The sequence below is a fragment of the Lates calcarifer genome, linkage group LG3, assembly GCF_001640805.2.
Source record: "Lates calcarifer isolate ASB-BC8 linkage group LG3, TLL_Latcal_v3, whole genome shotgun sequence".
Lineage (NCBI taxonomy): Eukaryota > Metazoa > Chordata > Actinopteri > Centropomidae > Lates > Lates calcarifer.
The window spans coordinates 10,784,199-10,810,170 of record NC_066835.1 but is presented as its reverse complement, the minus strand read 5'-3'; the positions used below and the strand labels follow the sequence as shown (position 1 = coordinate 10,810,170).

Genomic DNA, 25,972 nt, shown 5'->3' with positions numbered 1-25,972 from the left:
ACCGGAAAGAGTTGGACGCACGAACGTGATGACGTTATGTTACGTTCCCCAAGCAGCAGCGTCAGTCTCCTACTGCTCATCATAAATCCACAAAATACACTGAAAGGCATATTAAGGCATGAATGTAGCAGCAGTAGCGCTGCTATAAGAATAATAATAATAATTCTTATACATTGGATCACATTATTCACAAATGCCAGCATTGTAGTTTGGTTCAGTTAAACTGAGTTTGATTGAAGTTGCAGCACAGGTAAAGACTAATAAGGAAAAAATCAGTGCCAATAATATTACTCTTGTTGCTGATGAAAACAGTAATTTGAAGACATGAAAGGCACAACAGCTGCAGTAGACAAATGTTTTAATGTTTACATAAACATTCAGACTTGAAAACATTTCAAGAACCAAAAAAAGGAAGAGGGAAATTCAAATCAAATCATGTTTGCACACAAATATTTAGTTTACAGAACATCTATGGACATCTGATGATTATTTCCTTGCCACAAGCTCCAGGAGGGTGGAGGTTATTTTGTCCAGGTTCTTGGAGTACCGAGGGCCCCTGTGCATTCTTGTCTCTTGTTCCATGTGTAGGGAAGGTGAAGAAGAGTGGGAGTCAAAATACTCCTCAGCAGCAGGTCTGTAGTCATGAGGGTGCATGGGTTCTTGAAACCTTTCAGGATAGTGTACTGACTCATCTGGGTGGGTGGCATGTAGTGTTCGAGACATTTTGGAGGACTCAAAAAATTCTGAAAGGAAAACATCAGGAAAACAACTGTCAAATGAAAGTGAAGTAGAAAAATGCTGAATTATTTTTGCCAGAGGAAACCTGAATACACAGCTTATTGTTCATCACAAGATAGATTTATCACATCATCTTTCACCTGCACAACACTTTACCTTCATAGCGGCTTCTGTTTGAGTGACCGGGTTCCCCACGTGCAGGACTGTGGTATTCTTGGAACCGTTTATCAGGTATATACTCGTGCTGCTTCCAGCCTCGTCCCCTGTGATCATCTTTGTAACTGGAGTCTTGTGGTCGTCTAAGGTCTGAATCTTCTCTGAGTGTTCTCTCATACTGGTGTCGTGGAGACAGATGCTGGTCAGGCTTTAAGCTGTTGTAGTCGTTGTTGAGGACTGCTCGTACTTGGCTATTTTGCTACAACAAAAACACACATTCCTCTTTAATTCATTTCTTCTGTTTTGCAGAAGAGGCAGAGAATGAAATGCTGGCCCTGTGTAGGGTGACACATACCACAGCCTTCTCTGATTTTTTGGCCTTGAACTCTCTCAGAAGGCTGCAAAGTTTGTTCTTCAGGAAGTCAGCTTCTTCTGCATTCTCAATTTCAATGCTTTTCTAGAGGGTGAACAAAAAGAAATGGTTAAGATCCACTCCCATCTATGATTGGCTGCATGACAAACAGCCATAGCTGTGTGTGTTGCAAATAGTAATTCATGATCTTACCAGCATGTCAAAAACACCCTCTGATCCAGAGTCTCCTCTTTGGTAGCTTTCAGTGTGATGTGTGACCTCAAAAAGCAAGCAACAGGTTTGGCATCAGTAACACTTAGTTAAGTAAGTAAGTACATGTTTTACTGTTGTTAGAAGTATAAAATATTGGCAGGTTACTAGTCAATCAGAGAAGCTTAATTTCACAATGAACTACCTGTGATTCTGTGTAGACGTCAGGATGTTGGGATCTATGGATGTCAGGTCTCAGTGGTACACTGACTGGTCTAGGACGACCGCCAAACTTTAAATCGGGAGGTCCATATTCATCACTGAACCTTAGAGAAATCAAACATGTCAGGAAAAATAATGTATGACTCAAACGGGATAAAAGATTCACATTTACAGATAAACGACCAGGTACATTATCACTCACATCTCCTTTGTCATTTCCACCTCCTCTGCAGTGGCATCAGAGAAGCGACTTTTTCTTTTTCTTTTACCCAGTCGGTCATTATTAGTGGCCCCTGTCAGAAAGCGCCTGAATGGCTCTGGGATGTCAGACATGGTCCTAGTAACTTCCACTCGTCTCTGGGAGGAAGGGGGTCCTGCCCTGCTTGGCCCAGGGTTAGAAACCGCTAGCTCTTGATGTGGTTCTCTTGGTTTGTGCTGATAATCTTTGATAATATTAAACAAATGGTCATGCGCTCGGTCATCCTCCACAGGTGTGGGAAAGCTCCTCCTCTTGGCCTCTGGTTCACTCGATCCTTGCCTACCTGCTCTGTTCATACTGTCATGTCTGCCAGATTCTCTGTCCAGAGACCACTGGTGTTTATCTTCTGCATAGATCGGCTGTGAGGGCTGATAGTCAGCTGAACGAACTCGCCCTCGCCTAACTTCCTCAGAGTAGAATTCCTTCAGAGCATCTCTCTCTGGGTAGGGTTTTCTGTAAGGAGGAGCCTCCTCTGGGTAATATTCTACGTGCTGAGTCTGGCTGTGGGGCATCGGCATCTCCTCCCTCTGATCATACCTGTTGACACCACCTGGCTCGAGCATGGCTTTTCTTTGTGGCTCTTCACCATATTCCCTACGATAATTAGGGTCCTTTTGTTCCTGTCTGTACGTATTATTTTCTCTGAGATCAGCCTGGTACAGCTCCTCCTCCATGTGGTCACGGCTGAGACTATCCTCCCGTTGGTACACCTGGCTGTCTCTGTTCATGTACGGTTCGTCTGGGTGGAATAGGGGTGTATCTGAGTAAACTGGGGGATACCCCCCTCGGCGAGAGTACTCATCCTGATAGTCATTGAGTTCTGGTAAGAGCGAGGGCACGTCTCGCTGTGTAATATTTCGGTCCCTATTTTGCCTCTGCCTTGGGGGAACTATGGAACAGAAGTAAACATACAGTTAGAGTAAAAAAATAACTTGATAAATAAGTTAACTAATTTGCATATTTATTATAAATAGCTCCTTTACAGCTGCATTTAATATTGCTCGTATTAGCAGCTTTTTTAAAATCAGGATTAAAAGTAGAGCTTTGGATAAGGAAAGGTTCACAATTTTTCAAAGTCCATCTTAAAACAATTTAGTATTGTAGGACAAAACAAACAGCCTTTGCCTCTAACACATTGTTTAACTCACCTTGAACCCCTCTGTTCGGCATCGGCTGAAAGATAAAGTAAATACAGAGAACGTATGTCACCCTTAAAACAAATTTGTGCACAATATTCAACATGTCTGTTTATTGAAATCTGTATGTCTCACCAGTGGATTTCCTCGACCATCCTGTCTCTCTATTATTTCTGCTCTGGCTCGTATGATCTTTCCTCCTTGGGTTATTATGGATTGTTTATCCCAGGTTACCAAGTCTGGCCGTTTCACCTCCTACATAAACACCAAGGTAAGGCATTCTCACTTTGTTTCATCTTCTTGAAAAACAAAACAAACACTTGAAAAGTTCAGCTGGAGGTTTCTGAAAACATTCACAAGGCTTTACCATATATTTCTGCCTGTGTTTACGCCCAATCACGTGGTGGACCATTTCTGGTAGGTTTGCAGCCAGATGACACAGCCTGCATGAGTATCTGGGGCCTGGTCGCGAGTCAGTGCCAGGCACTTCCTCTAAATAGCTCAAGCCTGAGAAATAAAAGCAGAGAAAAAGTTACACAGGGATCAAATTATCAGGGAAAAAAATTAAAATTGTTCCAAATTTTGGAGTAAGTACCAATAATGGGCTCATCAATCTTCAAGTAATCCAGATATTGTAAAATGTCCTTAAATTCCGGCACAATGTGTTTTCTGACTGCCTGCCCTGAGAAACCAAAACACTGGTAGTTAGCAAAGGAAAATATTATAACATAGAGGGTTTATATATCATATGTCATTTGTAAGACAGACTGACTTTGCTGGTTAGATCACAGTACAATGTCCCTTGTCCCTGATGTAATTGTCTCTATTCCATGTGTAGCTACAACCTACTGTATCTTCTCCTGTGTTTAATCTTCTCCAGTACCACCACAAGCTTGACACGACACAGTTTCATGAGGTTTGGTGAGAACGGAGCATTGCGTTTGCAAAATGAAGTGCCTCAATATGCACTCGATTTCACAACCATCTCCCTTAAGCCTTCCTTGTGGATGATCTCATAGCCTATGCATCTGACAAGTAAAGAGGTGTGAGGGAGGTAATAAATGACGACTGCTGTACTGTAACTGCAGTCAGAAGGGTTCAACTCTCCAGTTTACATTTTGACATCAGATATCCGACTACTGCGAATGCATGGTCTAAACTGGTACAGCACTGAACGCTTCAGTTCAAATTTTGCTTTACTTACATTAACACAGAAGTGATATCTTTGAAACAAACACTGGATGAAATCTTCTGTATCTTTGATGTTGCTGTGCAATAGTCTTCAGGTAGAGAAATTATGGTATAGTAACACTTACTCTGCAAGAAAAAAATCCTGGCAAGGCATAACAGGCTTGGCCTCCTGTGTCAAAACAGCTCAGTGCTGATGTTACCAACACTACCCAACAAAAGAGGAAAATTATTTTTCCAACCAAAAAAAAAATATCCCCAAAATGTTTGAAAAAAATGTGCAAGCTTTGTCGGGTAACTCTGGAACAAGCTGCAGGTGTCTCTCGGGTACTTTTCTGTGGCTGTTCCTTTGTTACGCAAGGAGCATGAATGCATTTTTCCTTTTCGGTTTTGAGACCACCTCAAACCAGAAAGTTGGATCAACATCAGCATGTTGATGTGCAGTGACATATATGTTATTCCTGTGCAAGACCTACGTTTACCCATAACACATTTCTCCGTATAGACCTACAGAGATGTTTACTTGCATCATTCATCATCTAATTCTGTAGCCAGTAACCAGCCGAGTCAGGGTGGCTGCAGCACAGTGTGGGTGCACTTGTTGATGTTCCAGCACCAGAATAACTGCATGTATGCCTACTCTGCCTAATATATGGCTGCCAAGTGTGGCTACAGTAGGTTCTAGGGCAGCCATGTAGGCATGGATGGGCCTGTGATGCCCGCTTGAATGATAGGTGAATGACTGATGAGTGTAAACTCAAAGGGCATCAGCAATCTCCATTAGCAGGGAATAACAGGTCTCAACTCAATAGAAGAAGACAGTAGTGATGAAGGTGGCAATCCAAACCAACAAACATGGCTACAAAGAGAAAGAAGCCTCTCACCGGCCCCGCTAGTGGTGCACTGAGCCCAGCTTACCTGCCACTGAAGGCCCTGAGGCTAGATCCAGTACAGCTCATGGCCTTATCAGTGTTCTATCACTGGTGAACGCAAGAACCTGTCAGCCCAAATTGAGCTTCAATTTGAATATCACAATCAGGACTGTTAAAGAGGTTTCTCATCCGGACCGGTTAACGTCACGCAAAATTTCTATACAATAACGTTACAGAAGTCCAGTGTATGTTATGGGATTACGATGTAAGATAATGGTCACATTATATACAGTGGAACACCTGTTGACCATTGTTTTGGGGTGCAGTTTGGGCTGATTTGGATGAGCAATCAGCTCTGGCTTAGCTGCACTGTAGCTAGCTTTGACCAGTTTCAGTGCCCAGTATCAAAACAGTATGACTGGGCCAGTTCAGGCACATGACTCAATACAAGACCTGCATTAGTCTTATAATCAGACATGCTAGATTTATGCAGCTGTTGAGCAATTTTCGGCCACCTTAAACCTGGAACGGATTAGCTCTCAGCTCAGCATCAGGAGCACTGGTGAGGTCGGGGGCAGATGTTCTGTGATAAGGTCTGCGTTCCCCTTCACCTCAAACATGTTCAAGGGGATGAGAGGTCAGGGCTCTGCCCAGTCAAGATTCCCCTTAATGGACCTAAAGGGAAACCACTGGAGTTTGTATACCTGCCTTTGAAGTGCATATTTTCAATACAGTACAGTAGAGTCCAAGCGCTGACGAGTCCTTTGATTTGTTTCGAGTTCACAACCATTCTACAAGGATCAAAACCATTGATGGATCTGGACTGAGAATGTTGTTCATTAAAACCAGGCAACAGATTAGAGTGACCTCTGTTTCCTTCATGTGAACAGACAGCAAATATACTCAAGGCCAGAATAGAACAAAATGACAAGGCTGAAGATGAAGCCTACTTACCCGCAGCAACCATGCCATCCTCTTTCTGCCAGGAATGAAAGGAGAGCAAATAAAAATGAAGTCAATCAGTGCTGGGTAAACAGGACACTGGTTAGAGTTCACTAAGGCTAAAAACAAAGAAAGCATTATATTATGGAAACAAACATATTTTTTTTAAACACATAATTGTTAACCAAAACCACAGCTCATTTGAGGTGCAGTAAAGGTACATATCCTCACCTGTCATTTTTACATAACAAGAGCATAAGGACACAAGAATTACTGCCTCATGGTTGTATGCCTCCACCAACCAGTCAAGTTGCAGTTTACATTCATGTTTGTCCAGACTCATATGATACATAAAGTGAGGAATTTGAAGGAATTGATACAAGTGAGCTGAATGGCAAACAAAATCCATAAATAATATTGATGAATAAACTTGATAAACACAATTAAAAGATCAGCTAAAACATTCATCAGGGTTCTTCCTTAATGCCCATTAATGGGAGTTGTTTCTCATCCGAGTCCAGGGTCTAAGGAAAGAAGCTGCTGCGACTGTGACGCCCTTTGAGGCAAATTGTGATTAAGAGATATATGAATAAATCTGATTTGACTTGACTTTCTACAAATTCTAAAACGTGGATGCTTCACACACGTTCATCCAAGCAGCGCAGAAGATCTGTACAATCACCACAGCTCCACGGTTGGCACCCAAAGTGTGTCACCAACCTAGTGTCTGATCAAATGTGAAATATGGTCATAATCTCCTCTTCCGCTCCTGAGTTATGTCGTTGAATGAACTTTGGCCTATGACCATCCAAATTCTTATCAGTTTATCCTTGAGATCAAGCAGATGTTATGTGCCAGATGTAATGAAGTCCCCCCTAGGCGTTCCTGATGCATCACATTCACAACAGGACACATGTGAGACCACAGTGACCTTAGTCTTAGACCTTTTACCACCAGAATCTAATCAGTTCCTCCTTGAGTCCAAGTGAATGTCAAATTTGAAGGAATTCCCTCAAAGCGTTGCTGTGATATCACGTTCACGAGAACGGGACAGACGGACAGACAACCCAAAACCATAATGCCTCCAGTCACGGCTGTCAGTGGCATGGAAGTATAATAAAGTAGTTAAGGAGAAGCAAGCATGTCCTCCTGCACGTAACTGCATGTGTTCAGCTGCCTTTTATGCAGAAGGTTATAATAACAGTTAAAGACGGTGAAATGGATATCTGTATGCACAGAAGCAGTATCCAGTTTCTTCAATACACCCAGGAAGAGACACAAACTGATGTTTAAGCAACTTTCTGTTTCCAAAGCTTCATTCACTCATGGAGCTTTCAGTGTCAAACATAATGTTAAGTCTGTTCCCATAAGACATGATCCCACCAGATGAGATAGGCCATACTCATAAAAGACCTGCAAGCCTTGTACCTCTGACCCGAGGATTATTTTCATGATTCAAGTCCATTTTTTTCAGACTTGTGTGCATAACAGTGACTGTGGATAAGCAGGGAGCTCCGCCAAAACGTGGCTGACCACACAGCAGTACTTTGGCTGAACGCATCCTACAAGGATACTGAAAGAGGACTGAAGCTGCTGCCATTGCTACAGCCAGTGTGGACAACATTTTCACATCTGTAATGCTCAGTTTGTCAAAGTATTGTCCATGGTCTTGGGTCTTCCATGTCTGACTTTCCAACAGTACAGAGTGGGAAAACATTGAGGGTAAAGTCAGCTGTCAAATGTGCCCCCTAAAACATGGTCACGACACGTCTCCTGTGACTGGCTTCCCTGTAACCGTCATAAACATAAACATTACAATATTCACCTGTGCTTCACCTTGATGTGTCATGTATAGACTGATGTGAATGTAGGACGTCCTCCATATGAAACAAATGATGAAAGGGAGATTGAAAGGAGACTGATGCCAAGCAGTTAAAACATGACGCCTGTGTTGTCCATCAAAACTGTCCACATATGATGATGTCAGACATGAGGGAAACGTAGATTCAAGTCTTGGTCAGTCTGATTTAAATGTGTTAATAAGTTGCCTTCAGTACGCCAGAAACTTACTGTAGGGTGCACACCTCAAAGACACAGCACACCTCCAGAGTGATCGGGCCATTTTCCTAACAATGGTCAAAGACAAATACTGGTGAGCATTCAGTTTTTTCAGCCAGGTAGCTTGATATTGCTGAAGAAGTGACTGAACACTACATATTAAAAAAATTAAACATCTATATAAAATGCACATGTGCACAGACTTTCAGCTTCAAGCCTGACTCAGAAGAAATGCAGAACACCTTGCCTGTTGGTGGCACTGATCTGGGACTTACTGTACCACCAGATTATTTGGCTCTGGCACAACAAGACACACTGCATCCAGGAAGTACAGATGTAGGTTGCCAGCAGCTTGGAAAGATAGTGAAATATCACTTCTTGACATGTCTTGCTTTACCTTGAACCTGTGGAACATTTTGACTGAATGCAAAGAAAAATCAACAAGTCACAGTACAGTTTCGCACCGACTTTTAATTTATTGGTCTATCACTAGGTGTTTTAACTGGGTTAGTATTCAACAAAACCGTCAGGTTGCACAGCTTTTTGCACCAGTAAATGGTGCTCTGTACCTTTATGTGCCCTGGTGTGGTCAGGTGTATCTTGTACCAGGTTTCTCCTCTTATGGATTTATCACACACCTAAAGTAAAACAGAAGACCTTAATCACTCAGTATCATAACTACACACAAAGTTATGATATACTGTCAGATGCAAGTATATTAGGCAGACACAGCTAACTTCAGAACAGTCAAGTGGAGTGGTTACAATCTCTTAATATATATCAGTACTGGGCAACAAACAGCACAAATTACAACCTCGACAATAACCAGTGAGGCTTTCTTTAACAATGTACACATATTAACTATATACGTGCAGATAACGTTAGCCAGCTTACCGGGCATTTAATAAATTCGGTCTCATCGTCGTAAGGTGTTTCAAGACTGTCCATTGTTGGATGTTTTACACAGAGTTAACGCTACACTCTTATGAAAAGGCTGGTAGCTTAGTGAACGTTTAATTAGCTAGCGAACGTAGCCAAGCTAGTTAATACATTAACATCAAAGTTTACGGCAGCATAGCCTTTCTTTGCCCAGCTGTTAGCTAGCTGCTAACACTAACTATTAATATGTGTGTTATGTTGTAGTGATTTTCTTTCGTCTACTTCCGTTTAGATTGAAGAAAACGCTTTACTTCCTGTGAGTTTGAGCAGTTGACCCGAGGAAACCAACACGAGCGGGGTCGTCTGAGCACCGCGCCACCTCCGTTAAAAAAAAAAAAACTACACGGTATTCAAAACGAGCGCACCCCGCAGAAAACAGACGTCCGTTTACGCCCCCTGTTGGACAAAACCACAATTGAAAGTAAGTTAGTTGTCATATACTGCAGACAGGACTGCAAAGATTCATACATTTTCTGTTTATTTGGTTCTTAGAATATTTTTGCTTCATATTTACAAAAACAAACAGCTGCTTTAGAGTCTGGCTTTGGAAACTGGGGCACTTCTCAAGCTGTGTGAAGCATCAGCACAGCATTCAGTAGACTTAAGGTTAAAACTATGAAGCTGGATGTTACAGTAAACAAGACAACAGACTCCTTCATTACTGTGTAGGTGTGGGGAAACTACAAAGATAAGGTTGTACAGAGGTAAATCAGTAATTTGTCTGAATGAGTGTCCAAGCCATATTCACATGGATACAAATCATGAGCACTTAAAGGTATAACTCCATATTTACATGCAATTTTGAAAGTGTACACTTACCAATGATTTACACACCCCTCTCACAAAGAGGCTTTTTGTAAATTATAATTACATATGCTTGCTATTAGGAAGATGGCTTACTACTCAGCTTCAGAATATGGTTTCCTAATGATTTCACAAGTACACAGTTCTCTTCAGAGGCTGTACCACACCACATAAAAATAATAATCTCAGTTTGAAAACTGCTGCAATAATCTATAACCAAGAGCTAGAAACAAGGAGTAAATGAAAGTTAAGACAGCAATCCAAAATACTGAAAATTATGATCACACTAAAGGGATATACTCTGGTACATTATCTCAAATCACCATAAATACAAAAATATCACACCAGCATCGTCCATAGCACTTTAAAGCTGTCAGGGTTAGATGGGCAGGGGCCAAAGCATGAGAGGCCTGTGTCTGATTATAAATCTTCATGTACAGTGTACTGATAACGTACAGCACAAAAAGATACAAACTTACAAACAGAAAAACAGCCATGTGGATAAATGATCTGTTTAAAACAGAGCGAGAACCACAGGTCACCATACAGGGACACACAGACACTTTCCAAAATCAAAAACAGAGGGCTATGGCAATGTCAAATATCTAAGAGACAGGCTGAGATGTTTCAGGGTGAAACTTGAGTCACTCTGACGAGTTGTAGAGTCCTCCTGGGAGATTGTTCAGACGCGAACGCAGCTCCTTCCGGACCTGGGTCACCCTTGCCAGTTTACGTTTGTACTCCTGAAAAAGTCCACAGCAGAAGACGTCCATCAGAACTAAAAAATCATAGTACCATTGCAATTTTCAGATTCTTAAGTCTCAAAAGCAATATTTTTGAGAACACAACTTCTGGCAAGTAGACAGTAATAAATAAGTCACTGACATGTAATTAGAAAATCTAAATGAAGGATATTAAGACTCCATAAAAATGGAAATAATATTAAGAAATAATGATAATTTTCTACTGCATTGTATGTTACAGAATGTGGTAGTTAAAAGTCCAAGTGAAGTTTAACTACACAAGTCTGGAGTCCTGTCCAAAGACTTCTACCCAACATGTCATCTCTAACAATTAGTCTAATCTGAAAACACTATGTAAATGTAATAAGGCTGTATGAGCATTCAGCTCTGTCCTCTTTCAAACCACTGAGTGTCTAATGAGATTTAATGTACATGTCATTATATTTATCTCAGGTTCATGACTAATTCGGCTTTACTTTGTTGTACATCTATGAAACACCTAAAAGGTCATTGAAAAAATAACATTTACCTGTCGTTTGCTTTTGAAAATACACTAAACTAAGAGGACTCAAGTATTTAAAGGTCTTTAATGACGAAAACAAAAGAGCATGAAAGGTACTGTATCTACAGAGCATGTCAGAAAGTCTATGAAACAACAATTTAACAGTCGAGTTACCAAATGATTTCACCTCATTCATGTATGTGCGCTGATTTTAACACCTTAAAGACACAGTATGACTCGTTTTATTTCTGCTCCCTGCACGTCAGTTTTAAAATGTTAGTGTGTATGACTATGGGACAGCTGACACGTGCATGTGTAGTGCAAACAGGACACATTTCCTCAGCTCACAGGAGGCTTCAAAGTTCAGTATGCATCACAAATTTCCAAATGAAAAATAACATTAGCATTTTTTCATTTGTGTCTAAGATTCCTAGAACTTGCTGTTTCTTTTCTTAAATTCTGGTTTGACCTGTAATAACGTGAGTTTCCCTCTATTTGCACACATCTGCAACTTCTATTAAACAGAGCTTAATTCAAACCTTGAGTGTGTAGCTAGCATGTATTGTGTTAACACCACAAAAAGGCTTTAAATACTGTTATCATAGAACATCTTTGAAATGGAAAATTCAAACAATGCACACACCACCACGAGCTGTGTGTTAGAGCAAAATAAAAGCACTCACAAAATTATTTTCATTTTTTATTTTCAGGGTTTTTTTTATTACAGAAGATACAGATATGAGATACTTTATCCTCTTGGTATCCTGTGAATAAAGGCTGGACAGTTACCGTCACCACAAAAAACATGGTTATGAGAAAACAAGAAAATCTGTAGTTAAGTTTTTCAGAGTCAAACACTTGATCACACACTATTTTGGTCGATACTTACCTTGTGGGATGAGCACACCGAGTGAACTAAATGAAATAGCTCAAACAACAAGCATTTCCCAGTGAAAAGGGAAAATTTCTCTTGGATGTCATTATGTGTATCTAATTAGGAATGTTTCCTGTTTGTAATTCCAACAGGCCTAACACTCAAATTGAAATCTGCAGTCTGGTTCAATAACAAAACAGGCACTCTGCAGATGTATGCAACATGCTGAAATACATGAAAAGAAATGTTAATTTGAAATGTAGACAAACAAGACGTGTGAGCACACACCAACACAGACAGGTGGATAATAATGACACAAAGGTGATGTAGACGAGACATACACATAAAGTAATTGAAAGAAAGAAAGAAAGAAAGAAAGAAAGAAAAAGAAAGAAAGAAAGAAAGTGATTTACGCACTTCAAGTTTCTGCTCGTTCTGGGCCAGGCCGTCCTTCTGGCTTTGCAGGAAGACCGTTAGTGTGCGCGTGAGCTGCCTCCTATCGTCTATTTCTGCTGCCAAGCGACCACTGTAATCTGCTAGCAGCATGCAGGCCTCCTCCACCAGCCGGGAGAGCCGCTCCCCTGATTCTTTATCTAAATCACAGACAGCGTGCAGAGAGCAGGGCACGATGCTTGAATAAAACCAGTTCAGAGGGTTCAGCTGGAGGTCATTCTGTCATACATCAACACCGGTACAAAGTAAACAGCTACTGTAAAATCACACTCAACTCAACTTCTCTGATGAAGGTATTTTTAGGCCTTTTTAACATTGTATTTTGAGTGTCCTGCTCAAAGGAACTTCAGTTTGTAGTGCAAGGGTGCTATGCTGTGTAGCCTTTTGATGTACAATAAGTCAAACTGGCAAAATGTCTTTAACAAAATTAAAATAAAACAAAAAAGGATATATCTAGGAAAATCATCCACTGTGGGTTACTTAGCAGTAAACTCTAATGCAGATACACTGACCGAGCACTTTATTAGGAACACCTGTACACCTGCTTGTTCGTGCAATTATCCAGTCAGTCAGTCATGTGGCAGCAGTGCAGGGCACAAAACCATACAGATACAGGTCAGGAGCTCCAGTTAATCAAATCCCAGAACGGGGGTAAAAAATGTGATCTCAATGACTTTGACTGTGGTATGATTGTTGGTGCCAGAAAGGGGAGTATTTCTGAAATTGCTGATCTCCTGGGATTTTCACACGCAATCGTCTCTAGTGTTTACTCAGAATTGTACAAAAAAGACAAAAGAACTGAGGCTGTTTTCCACGCAAAGGAAGGCCCTGCACAGTATTACTATAGTGTTCCTAATAAAGTGCCTGGTGAGTGTATATACAGTACGCCGTAATGTGCTGTGTCCTGCCTCCCACCTGTGATCCTGTGAAGCAGTGACGTGTCCTGCACCTCAGCAGGAAGGGAGGAGATTCGCTGACGCAGCACTGAGTCGCCAGAGGCTGCATTTTCCAGCTCCTGCAGAGCTCGGATTAACTCTGCTGTCTGAGGCAGCGGGTGTGAGGAGCAGAGGGATGAGAGAGGTAAAAGAAGAGGGTTAAATGACTAGATTAAGCGTGTGAGTCAAACATAAACAATGTTTGATAGGTAGCATAGAAAGGAAGTATCGGAGACACAAATTCATCTGGAAGCAGCTGTATCAACAGTAAGAAGTACTAAATGACCTCTCTGTGGTTTAAAGTATCATTTCATTAACACCCTGTATTTATGGCTATGCTGTTTGTCTAGAGCAGCACCTGTGGGGGCTCAGCTGGGGAGCTCTGGGAGGCAAAGTCCTCATCATCTGGTTGGATTTCCTCATATGTCCTCTTCTTAGCCTTCTTTTCTCCATCTGTGATTTTCAAGAAAAGAGCAGAAGGTAACAAAAACCTCACAAAGCTACAGTTTTCTGGCTGAAATGAAACAGTGCACACTTTATATAATAAAATACAGAGAACCATAAATGTTTATGATCAGAATTCATCCTGTCCCATAACTTTAGTAAGTAAGTGTTGTGTGCAGTTTAAAAATGCACATGCGGGAAGATCTTACAAGACAAAGCAAGTGTGGTTTAAACCTGCAGATTGGCAGGACAAGCAGTCACATTAGCTTACTGTTGTGAGGAGAAAATATGTAGACGTGGTTGGGTGTTGAGCACTACCTACGAGCCTGTACAGGTACAGGTTACTTACATAGGACTTGTGAGAGTTGATCCAGCAGGTTGTTCTCGTACACAGCTCTCTCCTGCCAGATGGACAAAACCCGACCCAACTGTTTCTTACAGCCCTCCTCGCCCTCTCTGGACAGGAAAACAGAATTTCAGAAATGATTCTTGGTGAATTCTGACTTAGTGATTTCTCAAATTCTTAATTTTAAAAGCATGACTCTCTACCAAGAGTCAATGTGTTTAAAAAATACTGACTTCAGCAACAGCCAGTGAACAATAAAAATAAACCTTTTACTTAGTGCTAAAAATGTGACTCAACATCACATCTTGGTAATGTGGTAATGTTAAATCTGACCTGTACACATGTTTGAATGCATCAACGATGACCGGTGCAAAGTCCTGGGTGAACTCTGGTCCTTTTTTCTTGCTGTTCTGAATGACATCATTGGCCAAGTAAAGGAAGGTCAGCTTGCGTGATACCTGAGCTGCATGCATTCAAACGCACACATACACATATTACAGTGAGCCATTTAGTTATGATATACAAGACTGAGCAACACAGTGATAGGTTTCAATGCACAAGAAATGTGTTTTGACTCATGAGTAACACTGTAAGTTAATGAACAATGATCCATTAAATAACCCACTAACAATAAGCATTATTGAATTAATCTTTTATCAGTGAAATGATTACAAGAAAGAAATACCAAACTGTGAATGCAGTGCCATGTTTTTCCAACAAGTCAGACCATGATTCATTAAGGTTAATCTATCTCTATTTATCAGAGACACAACCACAGCTGCAATGTAAGACTCAAGGGCTACAACGTTTACTGTCTCAAGTAAATTTTTCTTTCCTTTCTATAATCACACAACTTGTTTTGTATGTCTTTTCCAATTGGGTTTCAACATGCACAGTAATAAAATACAAGTAATAATGCTTTATGTCTTTGTTGTTTTTACAGGTCACAGTCAACACTGGGTTAAGCGTAAAGCCCAGGAGAAATGTGCCATCTCTATCCCCATTGCTATTAACACTGCACACTCTTTTCAGTCGCTCAGACAAGGCTCCTAAAATAAAACATCCACTTGAGATATCATTAGGTTGTTGAGTAGCACCCTGAGGAAAAGTGTGCCTGTATTAGCTACAACTACAGCAACACCCAACACCCATACAACAGGCTTTTTAAAACCAGTTCCACAAAATATTCTTAAGAACTCAATCACACACTTGTAGTGTAATTGCATCTACTCAACTTGGAGACAGCATTTACTGTTATGATTCACTGGGAATAAATTTGCTTACAGAAATAAATGGTAGATTAATGATTTAAACCTTCCATCTGTCACGCTTTGAACGACAAATCAACACAAAAAATTATCAAAAGATTTTACTGTTGTGTCAAGGCATCAGTATCACCGTATTTATGATACTATCTGCTGGCTACACTTTATATTATTTCACTGGCTGACTGACTGCAGCTTATCTTTTATCTATAAATTTTCAGTGGAGCCCTTGGAGCTTCAAAGGACATACATTAAACTTAAGTCAACTTGAGTATGCTTGGGCTGGTGTGAGAAAGAAAGGGAGAGAGACAACGGACAAATTTATGAAAAAGAAATGATTGAGAAAACAATTTTGACCCAATTTAAGTTCCCAGGAGAAATGTATGCCCATCCCAGCAGCTGCAAACAGCAGGAGTAGCATGGCCAAATGTTTAACATTTAGAGTTAAGTTATTGATAATCACCATGCTATCCAAGTGACCCACTTACTTCTGGTATTCATTGTTCATTCAGTTAATTAACAGGAGAATGTTGAAAGCATTAAATTGCTTAAGTAAAGGTTATCTTTCTAGCTATCGATGAGGAGAAAATAAGTAAATTTAAAATAACAAAAACACAACTAACAGGGATGGAGTTGGGTAAATGTTATCAAAGTTCATACTATTTGCGTAAAAATCTACAATGGAGATTAATTCATTCCTTGTTCATTATTTTTTGTCTAACCAATTCATACCTTTAACGCTTGTTTGTTAAAGCTGCGTTAACTGATTTCTTGGCCACTTGAGGGCAATACAACAGGCAGTAAACACAACAGTAAGTATTAATACCATGGTTGTATTGTGGTTATCATCCTCTACAGTTGCTACATTAGCAGTCATTTGGAGCTGTGATGCTCAGTTTTAGTCTCCACTGTCTCATCAATGAAATATTTCGCTTTCTAGCTGATAAATGCTAAATGCTAACCTCGTCAGTCTGTCATTTGCTGCTGAACAAGTAACGTCCAGTGGGTTTATCAGAGCTTTTTCGCTGAAAACAGCAGCTTGTTGCAGCTGGAAACGGGGTTGATGACAGTGGCATTTGTGGGCCAGAATACAAAAACACTGAGTTGAAAGAAGCTAAAACGCTCTGCAGAACTGAGAGTGACTGCTGAGGAGGGTGATAATTATCTGTGGGTTCATCACAACAAGCAAACCCTTTAACATTAACCTGGTCATTCGCTTATTTGTTCATACAGAAACTTTTTACTACTGCATCGTAAGGAGAATTTAATATCTGCAAAGAGGGGTTCAACTTCAGGACTATGAGACATATAGTTAGTATGGTGGTCTTGCATCAAGGCTAAACAATTAAGAGACTGTGACCTCGTCTACCAAGGCTAACATCAATCCAGAAAGCCACGGTGTTAAAGCAGAGTATGTTTTTCGTAGCGAACACAAAAACAAACCAGTCTTAGATAAATAACCTGGTTCAATGCTACGTTAACGTTTCTGAGAGACAATGCTGGTGATTCAAAACCTTTCAAACTGGTTTTCCTCGAAAGTTGGCTAGCGTTAGCAGCGAGTGTGCTAACAACGGTCCGTTGTCTACTAAGTTTAACGTTAGCAAAGACAGCTTGAAATTTACAATAGCGGTTTAGCCAAAGTTAGCCAGTCCCTGTAGCCAAATGCTACATCTAACTTGTAGAGGCATGTTAGCAGTCTGTATTATGACGGACTAGCTAGCTCGTATCATTCTTACCTTTCTTCAGTTCGTTGAACCAAACATTGACAATGGTCTTCGAGTGTTTTCTGTGATGAATGAGCCACAACGACAACGTCTGCACACTTTGCTGGGAGTTGCTAAGCTCGGATAGTTTCTTCTCTAAAGCCGCCTCAGAGAAAGCTGACATCTCGACTAGATTAGGGGGGAGAGCGAGACACCGGGAGAGGCAGCTTGAAGGTTTCTCCCAGATGTGTCGTCTGCAACAACTTAGCCAGTCACTACAGGAATCTTAGCCATCCAAATTACATGTCACACGCTGCCTTTCCTGTGTTAAAGACAGGGTGTTTGCGCTAACTAGCAACCGCCGTCGTCTCGGTGGTGTTAAAGGGGGACCGCCTCGCTGGCTCTGCCTCGGACAAACCACAGCAGTCCGCATAAGTCGCTTCCGTACGTTCCGTACGACAGCTATGATGCGTTCAGGTCACATGGAAATTACAGTTACTATTACGAAAATCCACCTGGAAGATAAGCATCAGCTCTGATATATCAGACGCTTAGCATGTGAGTCATAATAATTTCCAGGTGTTGACTTATTTGATTGCAATTGATCAAACCTCAGTCCTGCGAAAACTAAACACATGAAATAAATTTCACATGTTTGTATATTTACTGTAGGCTCTTATGAGAGTGGACATACTTTTATCTGAGGTTTTGCAGACTAATACATATTGAGGCTCAAATACCTCCCTACAAACCACTTTCAACACTCAATTTCTATCTTGAATATATGAATATACAGTAATAATAAAGAGGCCATACACTCTTATTCACCCTTCATTTCTCCTGCAATAAAATAAAAAGCAATTACTAACGTACTGAATAGATTTAGCGGAGGGAACAATAATTCCAACCTCCTAAATTAAGACACTAAAAGACATTTACAAATTTACAAAACTCATTTATTATTCACCACATCATTAGGCACCTGCATAGTTACACCAGCTGATAACAAGCATACAACATACAACATGTGTATATGGCAACCTGGTGTATCCCCCACGGTGTAATCAAAATCTTCAAGCATGCTTTCTTTTTTATTACAGAACCAGTGGAGCATTAGGAGACTTAGAAAATGCTGATGTACTATACAGAGTCATGTTTGGTCAAAGGTGGAGTAAACAGACTCTAAACATATCACAGTAACTGAATTAAAGCCACCTTATGTTGCCTTACACTGAAAACAAAACTAGAAAGAAGTTTACACTGTCATTTGAGCTCTGACTAACAAAGAAATCTATATTTGATCTCATATCATTGATTCTACATCATAGTCAACATAAATATACGGTCTTCAGTGTTGCACAAAATCAGCAAAAGAGGTAAAATCATCCAAATAACCCAAGCAGTGCTTTATTCAGTGACAACTGGTTAAACAGTACATTTGAATAAGCACAAATTTAAAGTGAGCCATCACACATTTCATGAATATTAAAGTAAATTCTTCTCAGGCCCAGCTGCAGTCGCATTTGGCACAATGGTCCAAGAGAAACAGAAAATGTGTGTGGTGTGTGTGTGTGTGAGTAGTTCAATTTATTAGTGACAATTACAAACCACACTCAGTGTGATTTGAAACATTTATAATGTTGCAGCTGTTACTAATACAACTTGTGAAACAGTGAACAGCTATCTGAGCATGTTTCTCTCTTTGATAAGCATGCATGTGAAACCTAGAACTATATCAATAAATATCAGCATTTCTCACTTTAATGGATCCAGTTATCTCCAATTCACATCACACAGTAATTCAATGCACAGCTTGAGTCACTTATATAATTCTCATAATAACACAGGGGATCATTAGAGATATATTTAATTCTAAATCAAAAAGCACTAGCTTTTGTTTACAATGTAACCAGATGATATAACAGCTACACTTTCACCTGTAACACCTGTATTTACAAACATGTCCATGGAAATATGTCACAGTCTAGACTGTTTTATTTTAATGGTCCAAAAGACAATCTGTTTATAAATTCACATGAATGAAAATACAAAATCCCTGTCAGGTTCATATAAAAATAAAAAATCATAAAAAAATAATAATGAAACTGAAAGTCAAAGGAGACAAAGCTGAATACTGATCTCAGAGGCCTGGATGGTTGTTTTACTACATCCCTCCATGAAGAGACCACTTCTGACATTTCAACAGAAAAACAACAGAGCATATGATTTCATTCAATGGGGATGGCACCCCCTTGATTTGAACTGTGGTCTCCATGAGGTTTGACTACATGTAGATTGGGAAATGCAAACATAAATGGAGTTGTTGTAGAGACACGTCTTCAAATCATCAAACCTGACAACCCAGTGTCTCTGAAATTAAGATCAGAGTGGGTTCCATAATACAGATAGGAAGAAAGCATCTCACTGGGACATAACCCCACCACCACCAAAGCCACCACCACTGCCGCCGCTGCTGCTGTCTGGATAAGAAAAGTGCTGGTTGATTCTTGGTCCATAACTGTAGTGGGGGTTAGACGTCACCACGTGGCCTGTTTGGATGGGTTGATAGGCCTCAGGCTGCATCATGTAACTTTGTGGACACATATGGACACGGCTAGTGGTGAACTCTGTGTATGTGTGTCGATTGTCTCTTTTCAGTCAAGTGTACTCCAGGCTGTGGTGCACTGCTGTTACTGTGAGCAAAGGAGTATAAATGAGGATACATGTTGATCCAGGCAGCATTTAAATAAGGAGCCCATCCACCAGACAAACCATGATGCCTCACACTGCCTGTCTGAAGACCTGTATAATACGGCGCCATGTACTGATTCTGGGGCTGTTGTTCGTAGTAATGTTGTGTAGCATCCTGAGCCCATCTCCCTCTGTCTCTCATCCACTTGACACTTGCACCCCACTCTGTGAACTGCACCACTGCTCAGTGTAACCCTCCTCATGTCTGTGGGAAGAGTTATAAGACGACCAGTCATGAGTGTGGGACAGAGCAGGAGACAACCACTCATTTTGTTTCTGTAGGCCTTCACTTTCCACCTCTTTCCTCAATCTTTCTTGAGAACCACCCTGTCCATCATAATTCCTTTCCCCATTAACCTTTTGGTCTTTTGTCACAGTTGTATCTTCAGACTGGCTGAAGAATTCATTATCTCTGAAGTAACCATCCACGTCTTGATACTGAGTGACTATGATATTTCTCCCTGGTCCCAGGTATTGACCAGCCTCTGCATCTCCACTGTGGTGGTCTCTCTGAAGTTGTGAGGTTGTGCACTCTGAGGCGTGTTCAGTGTGGTTAACTGCAAATGATCCAGTGTCACAGTCCAGCTCTCTGTCCTCTGTCAGGGATTCCGGCGATGGGATGTAGTCTGAGGCCGATGTGTGTGAATATGATGTAGGGAGGCTGTCCTCGCTGAAAGACGTCCTCTCCAGCAGCAATGAACCTTTGCTGATGGGCAGGCTTACCTTGAACACTGTATTAGTCACTTTCATCATCTTCCTCTTTGTTCTCACCCTTTTTGACCATTTTGACGGCACTGCAGTATGTCTCTCTGGCTTGCCTTCAACTGTGGTCTTGTTCATGCTCAGCCCTTAAAAAAAAAAGAAAGAAAAAAGGGGAAATTGGACATGGAATTGTTGAAAAGCAACAGGAAATTGCAAAAATACTTTTGGCCCCCTGCAAGTGAACAGTAGTTTCAAAAGACACTCACCTTTGACAGTTATTTCGTTTTTTTGGGTGTTAGTATGTGTCCGTCCATTGCACAGCATCTTTATACCTAGAAATAAAGAGACACAATACACAGGGTATACAAAGAAAAAAATACAAACGTAAGTGTTTGCAATGAAAAACAGACTGGCTGAAAGACCAAGTGTTCAAAATAGTGTGTTTGAAAGAGTGAATTGGCACATCACAGGTATAATAAACAAGGATAAGAAAAGATAAACAGGGGTGAATAATAACTACAGATTTTTAAAAAAGTTGAACAGACACGGTCTTGACAAACTTGCAATCAACTTCGCATTCAGTAAAAGGTGATTCCAAAAGCTTCTACACTGGAGAACAGAGGCTGTCACCTTGGATTTTTTACAGTGAGCATTTCAAGCTTGAGACCTTGTGGACTAGGGCTGCACGATATTGGGAAAAAACTGACATTGCGTTTTGCGAGGTGAAAAGTTATGGCATCCATAATCTCTCTATGCCATTTGGACTGTTTGTCGTATGGCGTCACAGTAGCAAAGGCTGTTTTTTTGTGTCGTAACGTTAGTTTGAGTTCTTGCTTTGCACTCACCATACAGCGCTCTGTGATGGCGCTGTATTATGTGTGATGATACATTGTGCAGCCCTATTGTGGCGTATCACCTTTATGCACAGCATCTGGTATAACACCACCTCTTCCAAGACATGAAACCACAGAGTAACAATGTGAAGGGACAGAGAGTAAAAGGTTATACTTACGTCACAAGTCACTCCTCAAGAGCAGAAAGTTGAGGCTAAAGAGGTGAATTGTTTATGGCCAAACAAAAAGCATGAATCTGTACTTACACCAGTGGTAACTTTTGCCAGTCAGTAGGATACAGAGTGATTCTGGTACGTTTAACACCTGGGAACATAAGATGTTTGAAAACTAATAGACACATGAGTACAAATGAAGTCAAGCTCCTGGTGAAGGGCATAAGAGTCATTTCACACATAGAATTATTAAAGCAGCATAAACAGGTGAATATGATACCTTCATCTCTCCTCTGCCCTCCTCTTGCTCCACCTTCTTGGCCAGTGATTGGAGAAAGTGACAGCTGTCATTAATATCTGCCATCATGACTTCCATCTGCTCAGGATGAGTTTCCATCTACACACAGATGTTTTTCAGTGAATTTAAAACTTTCTCCATGTTATTTACAGCATTTGAACACACAATGGTAAAGGATTTGTGTTTCTGTTAACTTCAATCATCGATACCTAACAAACTGACCAAGTAGTTGATGAGATGAGATGAGCTGGAGAGGTGATCAATGATGTCCTTTTTGTTGGATTTTATGCGGCAGCAGTGGCATAAGAATATGTGTGTGCAGCGATCTTCACTCCGACACTCCACTACATGGGAAAGACCTGTTGTGAACATACATATGTGTATGTATTTTAAAAAATAATTGTTTGACATTTTGAAATAGGCTTCTTTGCTTTCTTGCCAAGGCAGACAAAGGTCAACAGTCTCACATCTGTACAGTAAACTTACGGCTAGAGTTGACAGACAGCTAATTTAGTTAAGCACATACACTGGAAATAGGAGCAAACAGCTAGCCTGGCTCTGTCATCAAAAAGCATCTCTAAAGGCATTTATAGGGAAATTCTTACCAGTACTTAAATCCACAGTTAAATACTTATGTCCAGCACTTACGACTGGTGATGGTGCAAGTAACCAAATTTAGTTTAATTCTGATTTAATTTTAGACTAAACAGATTCAGTTCATGACAACAATAAATATTAAATAAATTCAGCAAACACTGTTGCTGTGCTCACCAATAAGCGGCTTGGCTCCTGTGTAGCAATCAAGAAAGCTGTTGCTGTTGTCCGATAGCACAGAGGGTTCAGACACCATCTGAGTATTGTCAAACTGTGATGCTGAGATGTTTTTTAACCAGCCTTGCGACTTGATAAGAGGAGCTACAGTTGACTGCATCAAAACTGGAAGCTTGTAAGTCTTATGTGATGTCACGTTGGCCTTGAGGAATTTCTCGGACCATCTCTGTTCGTTCTTGCCAAGCAAAACAATCCTCTGTGACTGGCTGCGATGGCTCTCAGGTTCACCCTGCCCCTGCCAACTTCTTAAGGAATTTATCAGAGTTACTGCTGTGGTGTTAGAGAGAGAAAGAGACCCATATGGAGTAAAAAAGGAACATGCACATATTGAAATAATGTCAAAAACCCCACAGGAAATAATAAGATCAAGACTAGTCACTGACCATCCTTCTCACTGTATGTTGCCATCCTCTGGTATACAGCATCTTCAGCCTCTAACAACTTCATATGAAGGCGCAAAAAGATGTCAGTACTCATATACAAAACACTCTTCTGTTTGCAACCAGAAACAAAAATATATACAGTCAAAATAACATACCTGGACATCTCCAGCTCCCTCTTTACCCTCGATTGTCTTGGCTATCTCCATCAGTGGCCAGGCCAGTTTAGACAGGTCAGAGTTCTCCTTCCATTCAGACACCAAGTGTGGGTGCCAGGCTTTCTGTCAAACAAAACTCCACCTGTTAATAAACTACAATCCAAAGCAGCACACGAACTTGGCTTCATGACGACTTCTGCAGTCCTACTTACAATGAAGTTGTATCTGTGGAGACTTCCCATGATGTGGTTCCGCATGTCAGCTTTACTAAGTCGACACACACACACCTCACACAGGTACAATGCTTCTCTGTTGTGTGCACCCACCTTCACACATTCTACAATGCTGCCCAGGCCTGAAATGACAAAGTGCTTGAATATACATGGGACACACAGATGACATACACACAAAATAGTTTGTTTGTAGTGTTTGTTGCTACGGACCAATAATGGGCTGTAATCTGTTCTTGTTGTTCAGATACACCTTCAGAGAATCCAACAGCTCGCTGTTGCTAAAAACTCCTACAAAAAGAGAAAGAAACTTAGAGACAAAAGCATGCTGACATTTTCTAAGTGTAATAATCCACATGCAGAGAGTGAGACATACCTTTTTGTGCCTTGCTCGGCTGCATGCTGCAGTTGTAGGATCACTACCTGCAGAAGACTGAAGTTGGGAGTTATACCAAGTAATTATAATTCAAATTCAGAGTACTGTTTCTGACTATACTCCCTCACTCTCTTTCACAGACACAGATGGTCTCTGTCTCCCTGTGTATATCTTCTATGCACGCTGTCTACCTTGCATTGAATCTGACAAGGTGGAGGAATACCAGAAGATAAGCTCTAGGAGAAGTTTGTAAAATAAACTCCTACACCTTTTTTATTGTTTAAGACTGAAGAATGGCTAGTTAGTGTGTAGATGTTCAGCAGCTTACAACTTACTCCAATTGCTCATGACCATTTAAGTGTATAATTCGGGATCGTGGGGAATGACTTTTGGTCCACCCTCCTTTGTATAATTTGGGCACTTACAGGCATCCTGTGTTAGTAGAAATATATCACAGCATATGCAAGTTATGTAGTGCAGCTTGTAGAAGACATCCCAGTTCACAAAAAATAAATAAAGGTCAAAATAACTTTTGTGCCTCCAGATTGTCTCAAAAAACAATTGAGAGACAAATGTGAAATAGTCTGTAGCTGTGGTCAGACCTGAGATGATGTGGGTTGTCACAGATAATTTACACAGTTAAATAATTCTAAACACTTTATTCTCTGTTTGATAATTTCATTGCCCTTTAATGGTCCTACATTAAAAACTGTTGATTGAGAACTTTAGTTGAAAATATTTCGTTTTGTATATATGTAGTTTTAGATACTAAAATCTAATCCTAGTCGTATTTGGACATTAGATTGTCCTTACATTTAAATAAAAATAATCAGACACTAAAACTGTCGCCTGTGGCGCTATATTAAACTGTAACCACCAGATGGAGCTGCAATAACATCACACTGTTCACACGGGGGACACAAGTCAATGATCTCCGCTCACTGAGCTTGTTGAAAAAAATATATCTATATATCTGTATATATCTATCTATATATCTATATTATTTATTTATTTTTCCTGATGAAATAATGTAGTGGCTTTGGGCTGTTGTTTCAGTGTAAAAAGAACCCACCGGTCTGTAATATAGTAATACAGAGTACAGGTTACTGCAAAGACAACAACTAACTATTCCTCGTTACACTGAAGCCCGTTAAAGGGCTCATTAATCTTAGCTGCCATTAACGTTACATTTAGGTTACATCAACGACGGGTACAGTTAAACACGACTTTATGTTACCAATAGTGTAAATTAGTTAGTTAGCGTGTTAACGGCATTAAGCGAACAACGACTTAATTTGTTTGCAATGCGACACCGAACAAAGGTAGACATTCTCAACAACCGTTAACTACCGTTTATCGCTGATAACCGTTATGAAGTTTGTCCCGTGTGTTCCATATCACCACTCACCGCAGCTGTAGTTAGAAATACTGACATTAATTCACCCTGTAGATGAACCTGCACCGTTGTCAACTGAAGACAAACTCGCAAGGTAAACGACCAACAAACTTCAGCTCGACGTGCCTTCGAATTAATTCCAATAAATTTGTTAACGAGGTAAAAACAGTGACTTCCTACTATAAGATTGACTCACCGATAAAGAGTAATGTCCGCTTCTTAGTTGCTAGGTAGAGTTATCGATCCAGTTAAACGTCCTGTGCTGAAGTCGGTGTAGTGATGATAACGTCCACAAAGACATGAGGACCGTGGCTGAAGTTTGGCAGCGTCACTCAGCGCTGCGTTTTCCCGTCGCACTAAAGGGGAGGGAACGGCCGAAGCACCGCGAGCTCATTTCCTCCTCTGACCAATCAGATCAACAGACCGTGTTCAGAGTTTGTTTGTGTGTGCTGTCTTTGTGAGGACTTTTTTTAAAGGTTAAGATTGTAGTGGCAAACACGTGCAGGTTGTTTTGTTATGTTAAGGATTATATATTGTACAATATGTAGATCATATCAATACAGTTTCCAAGGTGGACCTCAAAGAGAAATGATAATACTTCCGGTTATATAGAACTTAAACGAGACTTAAACTAAACTAATACTTAAAGAAGATAAACCATATTAAGTATAAAAGATATATATGTAAATAAAAGCCATACTAC

The 25,972-nt window shown here is 40.5% G+C and overlaps 3 protein-coding genes across 7 annotated transcripts; all 3 read right to left on the bottom strand.

Annotated features, from left to right (window-relative positions):
• Nucleotides 1-341: 341 nt before the first annotated feature.
• On the bottom strand, nt 342-9,315 carry si:ch211-13c6.2 (uncharacterized protein LOC100000125 homolog). 4 transcript variants are annotated; one of them, XM_051066611.1, is made up of 13 exons: nt 9,028-9,315; nt 8,703-8,771; nt 6,088-6,112; nt 3,669-3,755; nt 3,441-3,580; nt 3,209-3,328; nt 3,086-3,110; nt 1,881-2,826; nt 1,662-1,776; nt 1,460-1,525; nt 1,250-1,351; nt 895-1,153; nt 342-743 (listed from the first exon to the last, which is right to left on the bottom strand). In XM_051066611.1, exons 1-13 carry the CDS (start codon nt 9,079-9,081, stop codon nt 487-489), a joined length of 2,265 nt encoding a protein of 754 aa, XP_050922568.1. In that variant the 5' UTR covers nt 9,082-9,315; the 3' UTR covers nt 342-486. The 4 variants fall into 4 exon arrangements, with proteins under 4 accessions (XP_050922568.1, XP_018553123.1, XP_018553126.1 ...); XM_018697607.2 differs by having other exon boundaries at nt 1,662-1,782; nt 9,028-9,314; XM_018697610.2 differs by lacking the exon at nt 6,088-6,112 and having other exon boundaries at nt 1,662-1,782; nt 9,028-9,314.
• Nucleotides 9,316-9,533: 218 nt separating this feature from the next.
• On the bottom strand, nt 9,534-17,595 carry LOC108897818 (regulation of nuclear pre-mRNA domain-containing protein 1A). Its single transcript, XM_018697611.2, has 7 exons — nt 17,175-17,595; nt 14,507-14,636; nt 14,177-14,283; nt 13,742-13,836; nt 13,364-13,490; nt 12,413-12,588; nt 9,534-10,619 (listed from the first exon to the last, which is right to left on the bottom strand). The coding sequence occupies exons 1-7, from the start codon at nt 17,323-17,325 to the stop codon at nt 10,521-10,523; spliced, it is 885 nt and encodes a 294-aa protein (XP_018553127.1). The 5' UTR covers nt 17,326-17,595; the 3' UTR covers nt 9,534-10,520.
• Nucleotides 17,596-18,075: 480 nt separating this feature from the next.
• si:ch211-199g17.2 (uncharacterized) lies at nt 18,076-25,646 on the bottom strand. 2 transcript variants are annotated; one of them, XM_018697617.2, is made up of 12 exons: nt 25,466-25,646; nt 23,874-23,930; nt 23,711-23,788; nt 23,480-23,622; nt 23,268-23,390; nt 23,113-23,170; nt 22,670-22,999; nt 22,121-22,257; nt 21,881-21,997; nt 21,694-21,751; nt 20,861-20,926; nt 18,076-20,740 (listed from the first exon to the last, which is right to left on the bottom strand). In XM_018697617.2, the coding sequence occupies exons 2-12, from the start codon at nt 23,896-23,898 to the stop codon at nt 20,031-20,033; spliced, it is 1,845 nt and encodes a 614-aa protein (XP_018553133.1). In that variant the 5' UTR covers nt 23,899-23,930; nt 25,466-25,646; the 3' UTR covers nt 18,076-20,030. The 2 variants fall into 2 exon arrangements, with proteins under 2 accessions (XP_018553133.1, XP_018553134.1); XM_018697618.2 differs by having other exon boundaries at nt 23,874-23,920.
• Nucleotides 25,647-25,972: the final 326 nt, after the last annotated feature.